This window comes from Ornithorhynchus anatinus, chromosome 7 (assembly GCF_004115215.2).
Source record: "Ornithorhynchus anatinus isolate Pmale09 chromosome 7, mOrnAna1.pri.v4, whole genome shotgun sequence".
In the NCBI taxonomy this organism is placed as follows: Eukaryota; Metazoa; Chordata; class Mammalia; order Monotremata; family Ornithorhynchidae; genus Ornithorhynchus; species Ornithorhynchus anatinus.
In genome coordinates, this window is record NC_041734.1 from 32,488,040 (window position 1) to 32,505,031 (window position 16,992).

At 41.5% G+C, this 16,992-nt stretch overlaps 1 protein-coding gene across 7 annotated transcripts in view; it reads left to right on the top strand.

The window, feature by feature from the left end:
• The window catches only part of AGAP1 (ArfGAP with GTPase domain, ankyrin repeat and PH domain 1), a 757,099-nt gene that overhangs the window by 420,586 nt on the left and 319,521 nt on the right, over nucleotides 1-16,992 (top strand). For all 7 annotated transcript variants that reach the window (XM_029069277.2, XM_029069278.2, XM_029069281.2 and 4 more), the window contains one exon: nucleotides 1,644-1,736. In XM_029069277.2, the coding sequence (XP_028925110.1) occupies nucleotides 1,644-1,736 (93 nt within the window). The remainder of the gene's footprint in view (nucleotides 1-1,643; nucleotides 1,737-16,992) is intronic.

Sequence of the window (16,992 nt, forward strand, 5' to 3'; positions counted from 1 at the left end):
TATGGAAGTAGAGTAAACCAATATTTCGCAAAACAGACATGGAACAAATATATTGTCAACAGAGTTTCTGTATATTTCTGATCCTGCTCAGGAGACTACAAATGAAAAACAGAACAGTCCCAGATGGAAGTCTCTATAAAATTTAATATCAAAAAAATGAGTATGACTGTTATTGTTATCTTATCCAGATTTAATAGCTACGAATAGATCTTCAGCCTTCCCCTGTTTGCTTTTTCTGTGTCTTTCTGTTATTCCCTGATATAGCATTCTAAAGTCTTCAATCATGCAAACTTGTTTGCACAGGCACTCTGGAACACAACCTGGAGGAGCCCGGATGCCTTACTGAATAATTATGCTCCTTGAAATTCCTCTGTCCTGAATTTTCATTTTTCCCCAGGGCAGCTGTTTTGGGAGCAACCACCTGCTTTGTCCTCCGTCCCAGCTCTGACAAAGAGCTTGTGGGCCTGGGGGGTGACTGTTCCTGTGATTCTAAGCCTCCTCCAATCAGCTTCATGTTTTCAGTTTAGCCATTCACATCCTGACCCTTAAAATGAACTGAAAATCAGCTGCTGCATTTCCCATCTCTAAAAACCAGGGTCTCATTAGCTTTTCTATTGCGGCCCTGGACACCACAAGTATATTCATTTCATATATCATCTGAGATTTGAAAAGCACATGAAAATGTTTCCCCATTTTCAATATTGCGTGAGTAATGTTCCCATTGAAAAGTAATGGAGTGAAGTTGTCACTTGTCAGCGCAGTTATTAAGGAGGACGAGTCTCAGATCTTTCTCTCATAATAAAATAAATCTGTCAGAAAATCATCGTGCTCACACATTCTTATGCCATAAAAGATGGGGACTTGGCACTTCAATATTTCTTAAATTTTCCTTTAAGTAAAGTCTGTGTTGATTTCATGGCCCCACTGTATTAAAATGTGCAACCTTCCATCCTATTAGTGGTTGCCTAGATGCCTCTTGTATTTCACTCAGAGAATGTAGCATATAGAGAACCTCTGCAGATATGTAAAAATCTCTTTCTCTCTTTTTCTCTCAAATACAGCTTTGGAGTCTTCCACAGCATTCATACTTTGTCTTACAAATATTTCCTTTTTTTTTCCAATTTTAGATGAGGCTTGAGCTTGACTTTGAGGTTGTTACTTTGTAACCACCCAAAAGCATTAAAAAAGAACCTTGATAGTAATCTAAGGTGTACCATTAAATTGCACAATGGAGTGGCTAATAGAATTTTAAAACCATTCAGATATTAGTTAAATATATACATTTATGTAGTAAGTAGGTTTTCCAAACTGAAAGCTAGAAGCCACTTTCTCCCTTGAAGCTATTAGCCAAAGTTTTAAAAATGTGTTTTCCTGTTGGGGTTACTTTCATATATGGTCCATTGGTTTTTAGTAATTGAATTTTGAATGTTATGAAAAATGAAAGGCTAATTTTATAATGAGGGACCAAAGTATTGGAAAATATATTTGAAAGCATGTGACAGTGATGATCAAGTTGTCGGAAATCTTGTTTTAAGGTATTTATTACTTCAAATGTGTGTTTTTAGAAAATGTTTAAATAGGCTTAGCCCTTCTCTGTGAAACACAGCACTTAACAGAATATGAACTTTCTTTTTGCTCTGCAGTCTCGGAAAGGGAGCGACCCAGACAAAGAGAAGAAAGGTCTGGAGAGTCGAGCCGATAGCATTGGCAGCGGTCGTGCAATACCAATTAAACAGGTATGCAGCTTTCCGGCCACCTCAAAAACACACACACAAACAGACGCACCCGTGAGTGCACACACACACACACACTTTTTTTTTTCCACCCCTCCCTGTAGTTGGAGACACACCTCAGGTCTTAAACACTATGATACTGGGCTCGTGAGCCAAGATTTGTTTGATGTGCTCTGGTGATGAATGTGGAAGTCACTCACTTGACATCAATTAGGAGAGGTTCCTATGTGTATTAAAATAGGATCATTAGAATAAGAAGAGGGAAAATGTGACAACAGGCCTAATGAAGTGCAGTCTGCCGGCCTGCATATGGAGCGTGTTTCTAGGCTGAGCTGGCTTCAAAGCTTGCCTTTGTAGAAAGTGCTTTGATTGGGCCGTTTGCTGCCAGTCGACAGGGGTAAATCAGATCGCTGTACAAGAGCCCCTTGTGATCGCAGAAATAGCCTGATGTGGCCCTAATTTGCTATTGCAGACGGACATCTGAACACTGTTTCAGGCTGGTTTGTAACAACGAGGCAATTAGTTGTGATAATCATAGCCGGTGTGTCAGCTGTGCGCTCTTGTTTGTAATTTGCTAATGAAGGAATTGTAACTTTGATTAGGTTCAGTTTCATTTAGACCTTATTATATAAGAGAACATTTACAGCTGTAATGTGTGGCCTTAATTAAACTTCCTCATTACACAACAGGACTTGAATTCAAGGATTTGTTTTGGCCTGTGTTACTAGCCTAGAATATGATTTCATTAGCCCTGAAACTGGTTTAGAAATTACATGCACATATGCACGTTATTTCTCAGGTGAAATTGTAGTTTGCAATTTGATATTAAGTATTATCCCACAGAATTTTACCAGGGAGATGCAGATGTAAAGTACTTCAGATTGTCATGATATTGCATTTTAGGAGAAAAGTAACTTTTTGAGGATAATCCTCATTGTGTTTTGTTAAAAATGGCCATTTGTAGTGTATCATTCATCTGCACCTCTTTTTTCCTTATATGTCTCTTATTTTCCTTTTTCATATCTTGAGAGTTATTCCCTAATCTTCTCCTTGTTCCGTTTATTCTGATATGAATTTCTGTTCATTCTCGCTTACTTTTAATGTCTCTTCTAGAAAATATTTTTGGCAATCCTTAATAGACTAGAGTATACTGCTCCTCATTTGCCAGTTCATCTAATTTAGTCGAGATTATTCAATCAGTTCTGGTTTTAGCATTCTTTTAGCAGAACTTGGAGTGTGGATATGTAAAGGAGAATTCCATATCATGCAAGAAGGCTGTGTATGTGAATGAGCGAGGATTATAAATGTTATTCTCTTGCCAACAGCACTGCCTAGAAGAACCAAATGCAAAATCCAAAATTAGCTGAAAAAATAGTCAAAATAAAAGGGGCATGTTCACTTTCATGAACCTAGATAGCCACTGAAGTTTCAACAGATACTCTGTAAAGAACTGAGGGAAGGCCATATGAGACTTTGGACCAAAACATAGAAAGATGCAGGTGGTATTAAAATGCTGATACTTTTAAAACATCACACATTTGAGAAATTCCTAAATAGACTCCTTTGATATATGTATGTGCCAAAAAAACCCAAAAAACAACTGGTTTTCCCTCAGTATGGGGCAAAAGACTGAACAACCCAAAATTTAGCAACAGTTCCTTTTTTATCAGTTGAATTTTCAGGTCCAAGGGAAGTGTTGTTATTTTTGTTTGTTTGTTTTGGGTTTTTTATATGTTTTTTTTTTTCTGGAACATCAACTCACACTCTTCCTAAATTCTTTGTTTTGTTTTTGGTCGCTTCTGTGTGACTTAAGTATATACTTATACAAAGGTGGTGTCTCTATTAATGGACAGATTATTTAAATCAAAATAATTAGGCAAATATCTTTAAAAAATCCTTCAAAATTCCAGAAATCAAAATCAGTCCAACTAAAGAGTCAGTCACTGATGAAAAGCCATGGAGGCCATGGTGGGTAGTTATAAACTTCACCATGATTTATTTTTCCAGGAGCTTTGGGCAATTAGATAATTAGGATTTTGTAAAGATAATTTGTTTTTAGTTACTTTATTATTGATGATTTATTTGTTATGGAACAGGGAAATTTATAGTTAGTGCTTCATGGTGTAAGGCTATATCAAGCCATTATGTGTGTATTTCTATGAAACAACAAAAAACCTAACTCCTTTACTCTCTCCCTCTGCCTATTTATTGGTATTGTACAATTTATTTTATGACTTTTTATATTTTAAATGTAAAATCCAATTTGGTGCCTTAATTATTTTCTTGTATTTAACTTAGTGGAAATATTTGTTGGTATTGAAAATGCACTATAAATGTGAGCACTGTAAGGCTACCGTTTAATTGAAAGCCCAACACCAAACGTATAGAGCTAATTTACACAGTTAGATTATTTTTAGAGACTAGATTTCCAATATAAGTAGGGATGGAATAGACCGTCAGGCGTAAAATGAGTATAATTCAGCCTTTGGCAGGCTGTTGGCTGTAAGTGTTCAAAATAATATGTGAAGCTTGAAGTCCTGTACTAGAGTCCAGATTTCTTAGTGATAGATACGGATGGTGGAATATATTTATTCCATGTCAACTTTACCTCCAAAAGACCTGAAGAATTCACAGTTAAGTAAGGACTGTGAGTCAATATTAGGAAATATCCATTCACCCACATTTATTTTGGAATTCCAGCTGTCCATGTTATGATCTAGGTGTCCGTTTCAGATCAATGTATTAGGAAATTTAACTTTCTCTGAAGGTTTTTGGAATATTTAAAAGGAATCTAGCCAAAGGGTTAGATAGATAGGTAACTCTTCAAAATGCTATTTTAACTTCAAAAGAACCCGATTTTGGAATGTTTAATTGCTTTTATTTCAATTATTTGAATAGGCAAATAAAATTAGAGGCAGCACTACTATAACCTCAACTGTTAGAATGCTTTGGAACCAAATTTGTTGCACTTTAATGAAACACCAGATCATCCACCTCCAAAAATATTATTTTATTTCCAACATTCTGATTAGAAACAATAATCATTATATGGTGATAAATCTCCCGTTCTGAAAGATGGATAAACCTCAGTGCAGTTAAGATTTCAGGACTGATAACCTGCCCAAAGGAACTGATTATTGAGTTAATGGATTATGCAGTGCCACTCATAATCTTTCCTCCCTGCCTACCATGTTCCCACTGGGGCAGTGGGTGCAATGTAGGAGGGCAGGGATAAAATACATTGTGAAGGGTCTTCAAGAGTTTGATGTTCAAAACCCTTCTGTGTCACCTGTGACTAGCCTCCAGCTCCTGTCCCTATTTCTCTTCCATTCTGTCTGTCTCTCCAGCTAGATTGTAACCTCTTTGAGGGCAGGGATCATGTCTCTACACTACCTTTAGTGTAGTGCTGTGCCCACAGTAAACATTTGATAAATACCCTTGATTGACTGATTGAATGAAAACCCATCTTTAACCAACAGGGCTACAGCCAAACGCGAAGGCTGCCATAGTAGCCGAGATCAGCAGGTGGTTACCAAAATAGCTGCTCCCTTAGCCACTGTGGTTTTCACCGCCCTTGTCATCCAGCTATTTTTAGGATTCCTGTTAAGCCCTTGTTCACCATTATCCAATTTTTGTTTATCCAATCTTTGTTCACCTTTTCCCTCACTTTTTCCCCTTAATTTAAATCCATTAGCATAGCAGCAACCTGGCCAAAGGGCGAGGTCCTATGTTATGTTGAATGAATCCAATGCCTTAGTCTTTGATAACTCTTACTACTATTCCCAACTCCCCCTCATTTAGTCATGATATAGGAAGATTGTTAATACCCGAGAGCGGCTGGTGCAAAGTTGATTCCAGCTGAGCTTTGTAGATCGGTTGCCTGGACGTGGTCTATGATGATGTTCAGGTTTGTCATTTAAAAAGATAAAATATCTGAGTGAGTAAAATATTTAAAATTATGTTAAAAAAAATCCTGGGTTTTTTGTTACCAAAAGGTGAAACATATTTTCAGATTATTAAGTATCCCATCTTGTTTAGGTATATAAGAATGGAATCTTTTCCAGTAGGGATTTGAAAAGGATTTAGAGGATGGGACAGAGCATAGACCAGGAAGTATATGAATAAAGTGATGTAATCTTAGAGCCCCACAATGCTACTATGACTTAAGTACCCCTCCCTATTGGCCTAGCTTGTGGGTAGATGGTTTCAACTATCTGGTCTTCTGAAGCAACTCATTTGTTGCGAGCTTCAAGCCCAGTGTCATGTGGGCTAGCTGAATAATTAAAAATAACTGTGATAGTGAAGCCATTTTTCTTATTAAATAGATTTCCGATGAAGAGTATCGCTTATATTTTTTGAATGCATTTTTAATCTTGGTCAGGCTGCATATTTTGGTGGAGGTGGAAGGTGATCCTGCTAACTGCTAAACCTTTGTCAGAAGGATTGAGTCAAATAAAAATGTAAAAAAACACCCGCAAAACAAGAAAAATAAAAGCGAGAGGTTCAGCTCAGCGGTGAGTGGGCTTGTCATGTATTAATTTTTCATTGCTGTGGAGAATTGTACATACATAATCACTTGATTGCAGTGGGAGTTAGCGAGCTCCTATGGTGTCATTTGCATAAATCTTGTTAAGTCAATGGCAGTTAATGAAGTACAAATGAGCCAGGAGAAGGTGACATGCAAATTGTGGGTGGCAGATGGGAGGTCTGTTTTGGGGATGGCAGCTGTGTGCTCTTTTCTTTCTTTTTCATTTTTTTCCCCCTCTCTAGATTTGAGTGCAGATATATATCCATAAGTACTGGCCTTGGCTCTACCTGTGCTAATCATAAATGCTTCGAACTTCAGCATTGCTGCTCATACTATGGAGTTGGCTAAAATGTAACCTTGACTTTGCTTTTATTCACTATCTGAAAATCAAGGTTTCAGTTGTCCCTATTAGAGGTCAGAATCTTAGAGCAATGGAGTGAAAGTGCAAACATTTTATTTGATGAAAATAAACCACTCTAATTCCTGTGTATTTCCTAGTATATTATGTTTTTTAAGAAGTCAGGTGTATCATTTCAAAAGATGAGTATCTGAGTGAGTAAAATATTACAATAACATTCTAATTTTATCCTGGTTTCTTTTTTTTTTTACCAAAAAGTGAAACACATTTTCAAATTATGAAGTATCAAATCTAGTTTGGGTAGACAAATATATGTAGCTGTCCTTCATTTTCAAAGATGATCCTGCTGCTCTTGAGTTCCTAATCCGTGCTTGCAAGTATATCTTAAAAGAGGAAAGTGTCATCAGTCAATCAGCAGCACATTTGTCTAAGTTGTTTTTCTAGTGATGGTGATGTTTTGTGTTGTCATCCACACTCTCTCACCCAGTCCCCATGTGACCAGCAGCAGGTATTGTGAGGGTAAGGCTGCAGTCTGAGCCCAAGGGCTCCGCACCCACTACCATAACAGACGCTGCTTAACCTCATCTGTTTTCATGCCATTGTTGGGCAACACACCCTACAGGCAAATTGTTAGGGTATTTTTTCCAGAAGAGACGTTAAAAGACCATCGAGTAGGCTTCTTCAGCCAGGGACATAACAGACCTATGGAATCATTGAAGAATAATTAAGGGTGGGAAAATGGGGGAGGGCAACTAAAAAGAAATGGATAGAGCTGCTGACCTTTCCAAGGTTACATACAGGTTTGAATATGGAAACAACTACAAAGTGATCCATTGAGAACTGAATCTATTCAGGGCCATACCTTTTAAGTGGGTCCATTTGGAAAGTGTGACTGAAGAACCTGTCACTGTTGATGATGCCAGGGGGAAATTTTCTAAGGGGGTGTGTGTATGTGTGTGTGTGCACGCTCGCTCCTGCGTGTAACAGAAAGAGGAAAATACATTTTCATTTGCTGTGATGCCGGCCAATCAGTGGTATTTATTAAGTGCTTACGTATGTGCAGAGTACTGTATTACATGATTGGGCAAGTGCAGTTCAATAGGGTTAGTTGGCATGATCCGCCTTCAAGGAGTTTACCATATAGTTGGGGGAGACAGACATTAAAATAAATTACAGGTTCGGGGCGCAACCAAGTATTAGTACATTCAATAGTATTTATTGAGCGCTTACTATGTGCAGAGCACTGTACTAAATGCTTGGAATGTACAATTCGGCAACAGAGAGAGAGAATGAATAGGGTAATAAAAATATATACAAATGAGCACAGTGCTGAGTGGAGGGGAAGGGAGGCGGGAGGAGCAGAGGGAAAGTGGGGGAAAGGAGGCTTAGCTGAGGGGAGGTGAAGTGGGGGGCAGAGAGGGAGCAGAGGGAAAAGGGGAAGCTCAGTGTGGGAAGGCCTCTTAGGGGAGGTGAGCTCTCAGTAGGGCTTTGAAGAGGGAAAGAGAATTAGTTTGGTGGAGGTGAGGAGGGAGGGGATTCCAGGACAGCGGGAGGACATGGGCCAGGGGTCGACGGTGGGATAGGCGAGAACGGGGGACGGTGAGCAGGTGGGCAGCAGAGGAGTGGAGCCTATGGGGTGGGCAGTAGAAAGAGAGAAGGGAGGAGAGGTAGGAGGGGGCAAGGTGATGGAGAGCCTTGAAGCCTAGAGTGAGAAGTTTTTGTTTCGTGCGGAGGTTGATAGGCAACCACTGGAGGTTTTTAAGAAGGAGAATGACATGCCCAGAGTGTTTCTGCAGGAAGATGATCCGGGCAGCAGAATGAAGAAGAGACTGGAGCGGGGAGAGACAGGAGCAAGGGAGATTAGAGAGAAGGCTGACACAATAATCCAGCCAGGATATTATGAGAGCCCGTACCAGTAAGATAGCCGTTTGGGTGGAGAGGAAAAGGCAGATCTTGGCAATATTATAAAGGTGAGACCGGCAGGTCTTGATAACGGATTGGATGTGTGGGGTGAATGAGAGAGCCGAGTCAAGGATAACACCGAGGTTGCGGGCTTGAGAGACGGGAAGGTTGGTCGTACCATCCACAGTGATAGGAAAGTCAGGAAGAGGACAGGGTTTGGGAGGGAAGATAAGGAGCTCAGTTTTGGACATGTGGGAGTTTTAGGTGGCAGGCAGACATCCAGGTAGAGACATCCTGGAGGCAGGAGGAGATACGAGCCTGAAGGGAGGGGGAAAGGACAGGGGCAGAGATGCAGATATGTGTGTCATCTGCATAGAGATGATAGTTGAAGCCGTGAGAGCGAATGAGTTCACCGAGGGAGTGAGTGTAGATGGAGAACAGAAGAGGGCCAAGAACTGACCCTTGAGGAACTCCTACAGTTAGAGGATAGGAGGGGGAGGAGGAACCCACGAAGGAGACCGAGAATGAATGGCCATAAAGATAAGAGGAGAACCAGGAGAGGACGGAGTTGGTGAAGCCAAGGTGAGATAAGGTGTGAAGGAGAAGGGGATGGTCTACAGTGTCAAAGGCAGCTGCGATGTCGAGGAGGATTAGGATAGAGTAGGAGCCATTGGATTTGGCAAGAAGGAGGTCATGGGTGACCTTTGAGAGAGCAGTCTCGGTAGAGTGGAGGGGACGGAGCCAGATTGGAGGGGGTCCAGGAGAGAATTGGAGTTACGGAATTCTAGGCAGCGAGTGTAGACCACTCATTCTAGGAGCTTGGAAAGGAAAGGTAGAAGGGAGATAGGGCAATAACTGGAAGGGGAAGTGGGGTCGAGAGAGGGTTTTTCTAGGGTGGGGGAGACATGGGCATGTTTGAAGGCAGAGGGGAAGAAACCATTGGAGAGTGAGCGGTTAAAGATAAAAATTAAGGAGGGGAGGAGGGAAGGGGCAATGGTTTTTATAAGGTGAGAGGGAATGGGGTCCAAAGCACAGGTGGGGGGGGGTGTCACTTGCGAGGAGGGAGGAGATCTCCTCCGAGGATACTGCAGGGAAGGATGGGAAAGTAGGGGAGAGGGTTGGTGGGGGGGGAGGCAGAAGGAGGAGGGGTGATTTTGGGGAGCTCAGACCTGATTATGTTAATTTTCATGATGAAGTAGGTGGCCAGATCGTTGGGGGTAAGGGATGGGGGATAAGGAGGAACAGGATAAGTGCATAAGTACTGTGGAGTGGGACAGAGGGTAAGGCAGAGAGAGTGAGTGGTTATATGGTGGTCAGGGAGGGAGTAAAGGTCGATACAAATGCTTTAAAAAGACCAAGCAGTGGGGTGGGAGTTGCAGGTGGGAAGGGGTAGATATTGAGAGGAGATGGGAGAGGTGGACATCGAACAGAACTACCTCACCTTGCAACTCTTACTACAACCCAGCTTCATTTCGCTCCTCTAATGCCAGCCCATGTACTGTACCTCTATCTCACCTATCTCACCCCCGACCTCTCGCCCACATCCTGCTTCTGTGCTGGATTGTCCTCCTTCTTCATATCCGATGTACAATTACTCTCCCCCACTTGAAAGCCATATTGCGGGTGCATCTCCTCCAAGAGGCCTTCCCTGATTAAACTCTCATTTCCTTTTCTCCTATTCCCTTCTGTATCACCCTGATTTGCTCCTTTATTTACCCCCTCCCTCAGCCCCATAGCACATATGCATATATCTGTAATTTACTTATTTATATTACTGTCTGTATTCCCCTGTAGTGTCTGTTAAATTGTTATATTGTACTCTCCCAAGCTCTTAGTACTGTGCTCTGGACACAGTAAGCACTCAGTAAATATGATTGATTGCTAAGAGACTGAATGGGGAAATAAGAATGGGTAGGGATTGGGGTGGTGAAAGAGACATTTGGAGGATATCATGCTTGATGGTTTCAATTTTGTCAATGAGTTGTGCCGGTGATGACAATGATTTGGGGGGGTTTCTGCTCCAGTTAGAGCCTGCCAGATTAGGAAATGTGACTGTTTTGCTTGTGTGGCCAAACTAAAGCATGTGGTGGCTTTGTACCTTAACAGGTACAGTTTAGTTAATAATTAGTGCCCAGAGGCTGAACATGCCCTCTCCTAGTCACTTCAACAGGTCCTGCCCTTCTTTGAAAAGTCTGTGGGGATCCAAGGAACTCAATGCCTTAGTTTTTTGGGTTTTTTTCCTATTTTGGGGCTTTACTTTCAATTTTTATTTTTGGTGTTGAACCTGAGTGTTTAGGCTACTCCAGCACTAATATTTCTAAAGCAGGCAGAACAACAGTTGTAGCAGCTTGTTGAAGACCAGAGATTAAAAAAAGAAAGGCCCTCAAGTTGTTGAAAAAAGAACTTGTGTGAGTGCAGGGATCGCTTTAGGCTTAGCCATTGGGCTTGTGAAGTATCACATGATTTGGGTTCGCAGTTGAGGGGGAAAAAAAAGAGGCAATTGTCAGGTGAAAGGAAGCCACTGGAGTTAATCCCTGCATCCATCCTGCTGAAGGCTATTGATCTCTGTTGTTTGGTCCTTGGGATAGCATTGGGGGATGCAGGGGTGGTCTACTGTATGACCCCACCTGAAGAAAGACAATCTAATACTGTTCTTTTTAAAACTGCCTGAATGTTTGACCCCATTCACAGCTATTTTGTCTATGATCAGCTCTCACAGAGAGAGCCAGGTTCAAGATTATCTGAAATTTGCTCTGAATTTCCTGAGAGTGAAAGAAGAAACTACACCTTTCCTCACAGGAATGTTTGAGAATGAATTATATGATGTCTGTGAAGCAGTTGCTGCTTAGAGAAAGGGGCTAAGTAAATGCAGGTACAATTACTGTCAGGTTTCATATTTACTGTATTAGAATAAACCTATGGGAGGCAAGGTGAGTTTTGGGATTATGTTGTTCACCCATGTGGCAAATAAACTTGTAGGACATCAGGGTGTCATTTAGTCCTCTAGAAGAAAGTAATTTACTAACTTATACTCTGGCACTCTTGCAAGTAAATTCACTTCACTTGGGTAAATAACTCCCAGAGAGAATTTTACTCAACCAGATTCACCAAAGGATTAGGCCATTTACATGTATTAATTTAATTTAATGGGTCAAGTGGGCATATTGTCTGCTTTAACTTTACTGGTTGGGAGTTTTTTTACATTAGAAAAACTGATCCAAACATTTGACTATTACCTTTTTTTTCCCTTTCTGCCCAGAGATGAACACTGTACCAATCTAAGTAGGTAATGATGTGATATGATAGTGAGAGTGTGGTACAATTGGACTAGTAATAATTAGGAAAGGTGGCTAAGAGAAGAAATAAGGGAATGAATATGTATTCTTTGTGAATGGCTACATGTATTCATACTAAGGGATAAGCATTAAGATGGATGTTGAGATTACGTGAAAAGCAGCATGGCCTAGTAGATAGAACATAGGACTGGAAGTCAGAAGGTCCTGGCTTCTAATCTCAGCTCTGCCACTTGTCTCCTGTGTGACCTTAGGCAAATCACTTCACTTTTACAGTTACCTCATCTGTCAAATGAGGATTAAGACTGTGAGCCCCAAGTGGGACAGGGACTGCATCCAACCCTATTTGCTTGTGTCCACCCCAGTGCTTAGTACAGTGCCTGGCACATATTCATTCATTCATTCATTCAATAGTATTTATTGAGCGTTTACTATGTGCAGAGCACTGTACTAAGCGCTTGGGATGAACAAGTCGGCAACAGATAGAGACAGTCCCTGCCGTTTGACGGGCTTACAGTCTAATCGGGGGAGACGGACAGACGAGAACAATGGCACTAAACAGCGTCAAGAGGAAGAACATCTCGTAAAAACAATGGCAACTAAATAGAATCAAGGCGATGTACAATTCATTAACAAAATAAATAGGGTAACGAAAATATATACAGTTGAGCGGACGAGTACAGTGCTGTGGGGATGGGAAGGGAGAGGTGGAGGAGCAGAGGGAAAAGGGGAAAATGAGGCTTTAGCTGCGGAGAGGTAAAGGGGGGATGGCAGAGGGAGTAGAGGGGGAAGAGGAGCTCAGTCTGGGAACGCCTCTTGAAGGAGGTGATTTTTAAGTAAGGTTTTGCAGAGGGAAAGAGAATCAGTTTGGCGGAGGTGAGGAGGGAGGGCGTTCCAGGACCGTGGGAGGACGTGACCCAGGGGTCGACGGCGGGATAGGCGAGACCGAGGGACGGTGAGGAGGTGGGAAGGAGTGAGTGAATTGTGTAGCAATGCAAGAAAGAGCATGTTGGTGGAGAATCTTGAATCCAGTGGGTTTATCCCTAGTGTAAAGGGAAATGGGTAACCATTGGAGATTTTTCAGGATGGGAGAGATGTGTGCTCAAAACTGCATTTTATTATTATTAATAATAATAATAATAATAATAATGATGATGGTATTTGTTAAGCACTTACTATGTGCTCAGTTCTGTTCTAAGTGCTGCGGGAGATTCAAGGTAATCAGGTTGTCCCACGTGGGGCTCACAGTCTTAATCCCCATTTTACAGATGAGGTAACTGAGTCACAGAGAAGTCAAGTGACTTGCCCAAAGTCACATAGCTGATCAGTGGCAGAGGCAGAATTAGAACCCACGACCTCTGACTCTCAAGCCCATGCTCTTTCCACTAAGCCACACTGCTTCTCACACTGCTTTTAGAAAGATGATATGGGCAGCAGAGCATAGTATTCATTCAGTCATATTTTTTGAGCACCTATTATGTTCAGAGCTCTGTACTCAGTGCTTGGAAAGTAAAATTGGAGAGACAATCTCTGCCCACACCAGGTTTACAGTCAAGAAGTGGAGAGACAGACATCAAAACCAGTTTCTCCTTCCAATAAGTTTTGAAACAAACTCATCCCATAAATCAGTATGATTTCATTAAAATCTCTAAACTAACAAAGTAGCACTCTGAGTCCTGCAGGCAAATGTCAGTCCCATCACCCAGGATCGCCCAAAGCAAAAGATGTTTTCCTAGAACATTTTAAGAATATGTAATTGTGTTCTAAATAGACAAAATAGAAGAAAGTTGAGGAGAAACTCCTATGAAAAACACATGGTGTTTAACAACTTTTGTAATACAAAGAAACCATAATAATAATAATGTTCATATTTGTTAAGCGCTTACTATGTGCAGAGCACTGTTCCAAGCGCTGGGGTAGATACAGGGGAATCTGGTTGTCCCACGTGGGGCTCACAGTCTTAATCCCCATTTTACAGATGAGGTAACTGAGGCACAGAGAAGTGAAGTGACTTGCCCACAGTCACACAGCTGACAAGCGGCAGAGCTGGGATTCGAACCCATGGCCTCTGACTCCCAAGCCCAGGCTCGTTCCACTGAGCCACGCTGCTTCTCTTTCAAATGAGCCATTATGGAAGTGATGATGTATGAACTAGATCATACTGAAAGAGAAGCTAGATCAGATTAACCAAGGATTGTTGAATCAAGTTGAATCAACGAAACAGCACAGATCTGGGAGTTAGAAGACCTAGGTTCTAATCCAGGCTCTGCTGATTTCTTGCTGTGTGATTTTGGGCAAGTCACTTAACTTCTCTGTGCTTCATTTTCCTCAACTATAAAATGAGGATTACATATGTGTTCTCCCTTATATGATAATAATAATAATGGTACTTGTTAAATGCTTACTATGTGCCAAGCAGTGTTCTAAGCACTGGGATAGATACAAGTTCATCAGGTTGGACATAGTCTCTGTCTCACATGGGGGTTACACTCTTAATCTCCATTTTACAGATGAGGTAACTGAGGCCCAGAGAAGTGAAGTGACTTGCCCAAGGTCATATAGCAATCAACTGGTAGAGCTTGGATTAGAACCCAGGTCCTTCAGACTCCCAGGCTCATGCTCTATGCGCTAAGCCACACTGCTGCTTAGACTGTGAGCCCCATACAGGACGAGGGACTGTGTCTAACATAATTAGCTAGTTACTACCCCAGCACTTTAACCAGTGTTTGGCACATAGGAAGCACTTAACTAATAGAGAAGCAGAGTGGCTCAGTGGAAAGAGCCCGGGCGTCGGAGTCGAAGGTCATAGGTTCAAATCCCGACTCTGCCACTTCTCAGCCGTGTGACTTTGGGCAAGTCACTTCACTTCTTTGGGCCTGTTACCTCATCTGTAAAATGGGGATGACTGTGAGCCTCATGTGGGACCACCTGATGACCCTGTATCTCCCCCAGCGCTTAGAGCAGTGCTGTGCACATAGTAAGCGCTTAACAAATACCAACATTATTAATACCCTAAAAAAGTTGCATCCCTGTCTCTGGATTCAAATTATTATTATTACGGTATTTGTTAAGCTCTTACTATGCGCCAAAACACTGTTCTAAGCAATGGGGTAGATACAAGATAATCGGGTTGTCCCACGTGAGAGTCACAGTCTTAATCCCCATTGTACAGATGAGGGAACAGAGGCACAGAGAAGTTAAATGGCTTGCCTAAGGTCACACAGCAGACAAGTGGCGGAGCCAGGATTAGAACCCTCTGACTCCCATTACAACCAACCTTTTAAAAGCATATAAGAATAAATACTTCTGAGGGATAGACATAAATCCTTTACTTGTAGTTACAAATAACACCTGAAAGCAGATCCCTTCTTCCAGGTCCCGTAGGAACAAGTTTGCAATATAATTAAATTTAATTTCACTTTGGAAATATTCACTAACATGAAACTGGGGCTTCTGTTGCTGAAAAGTCAGGCACACGCAGATACCACTAGCATTCTGAAATAAAACTGGTTTCAGGAATTGATGACCCATAGAGACTGGTATGCAGGCGGCAGCAGAACATCTGGTTGGAATTGAATGAGAAAGAAGTAAAATAGAGGGTTGAGGAAAGTGGCATTGGGGAGGGTAGTACCTGATGAACCCCGAGGAAAAGCCACCTCTTCTCCCTCAACACATACAAAGCCTGTGAAACCTCTTCATTGCCTTTAACTCTACTGCCATTAAATGGTGGTTTTCTAGGAACTGTTGAATACTGGTACATGTGTTTGTTGCAGAAGTGAGTCTTTTTTGAGACAGTTCTTTCTTTGTACCACAGGGGCTTGGAACTGCATAAACCCCCAAAGTTAAACGTGTACACATAAACTGACCCAACTGCAAACTTTATTTTCATTCATTCATTAAAAAAAGTCCTCCCTGCCTTATTTTAGGAATGAGATGCCCTTTTTTCTCTGTTAGAACCAATTTGCTTTTATGAGTTTAATATCATTCTTGTTTTTCTGATATAAGTTAATCTTCAGTTGCTTTATACTGAGGCAGCCAACATGCTCTGTAATATGATCTCCTCTACTCTTGGACCTTGAACTTGGCCTTTTCAATCTGAGGCTCTCTCTTCAAAATCATCAAAAACATTTAAGATGTGCATGTTCCATCTCAGAATTTTGTCGAGTTGGTTCTGGAACCTTGTCTTACACCAAATACATTTTCATATTTCCACTGAATTCATTTAATCTTCTTTGGTTTTTGTCTTTGTATCTGCACAGTTCTTGGATTCTTTGACTCTAAAATGCTGAGAAAATGGATTATCAGATGATTTTGTGCAGCTTGATTTTTTTCTTTTGGAAAATATGGCTGCTCATAACCATTCTTTAATACCTCTCCTAACCATGCTCTTCCATTTTTTAATGATGTTTTTTCAAGTAACAATAATAATAATAATGTTGGTATATGTTAAGCGCTTACTATGTGCCAAGCATATAATAATAATAATGTTGGTATTTGTTAAGCGCTTACTATGTGCCAAGCACTGTTCTAAGCGCTGGGGTAGACACAGGGGAATCAGGTTGTCCCACGTGGGGCTCACAGTCTTAATCCCCATTTTACAGATGAGGTAACTGAGGCACCGAGAAGTTAAGTGACTTGCCCAAAGTCACACAGCTGACAAGTGGTAGAGCCGGGGTTCGAACCCATGACCTCTGACTCCAAAGCCCGTGCTCTTTCCAGTGAGCCACGCTGCTTCTCATGTACTGTTCCAAGCACTGTTCTAAGTACTGGGGTAGGTACAAGGTAATCAGGTTGTCCCACTTGGGGCTCACAGTCTTCATCCCCATTTTACAGTTGAGGGAACTGAGGCACAGAGAAGTGAAGTGACTTGCCCAAAGTCACACAGCAGACAAGTGGCGGAGCCAGGATTAGAACCCGTGACCTCTGAGTCCCAGGCCTGGGCTTTTTCCACTAAGCCACGCTGCTTACTATATTCCAGGCACTGTACTGATACAAGCTAATCTACTCAAATCCCAAAATGAGGCTCACAATCTTAAAGCCCCAAATTTACAGATGAGATAACTGAGGCACAGAGAAGTTAAGTAACTTGCCCAAGGTCACACAGCAGACAGGTGTTGGAACCAGGATTAGAATCCAGGTCCTCTGACTTCCAGGCCCATGCTCTTTCCACTAGTCCAC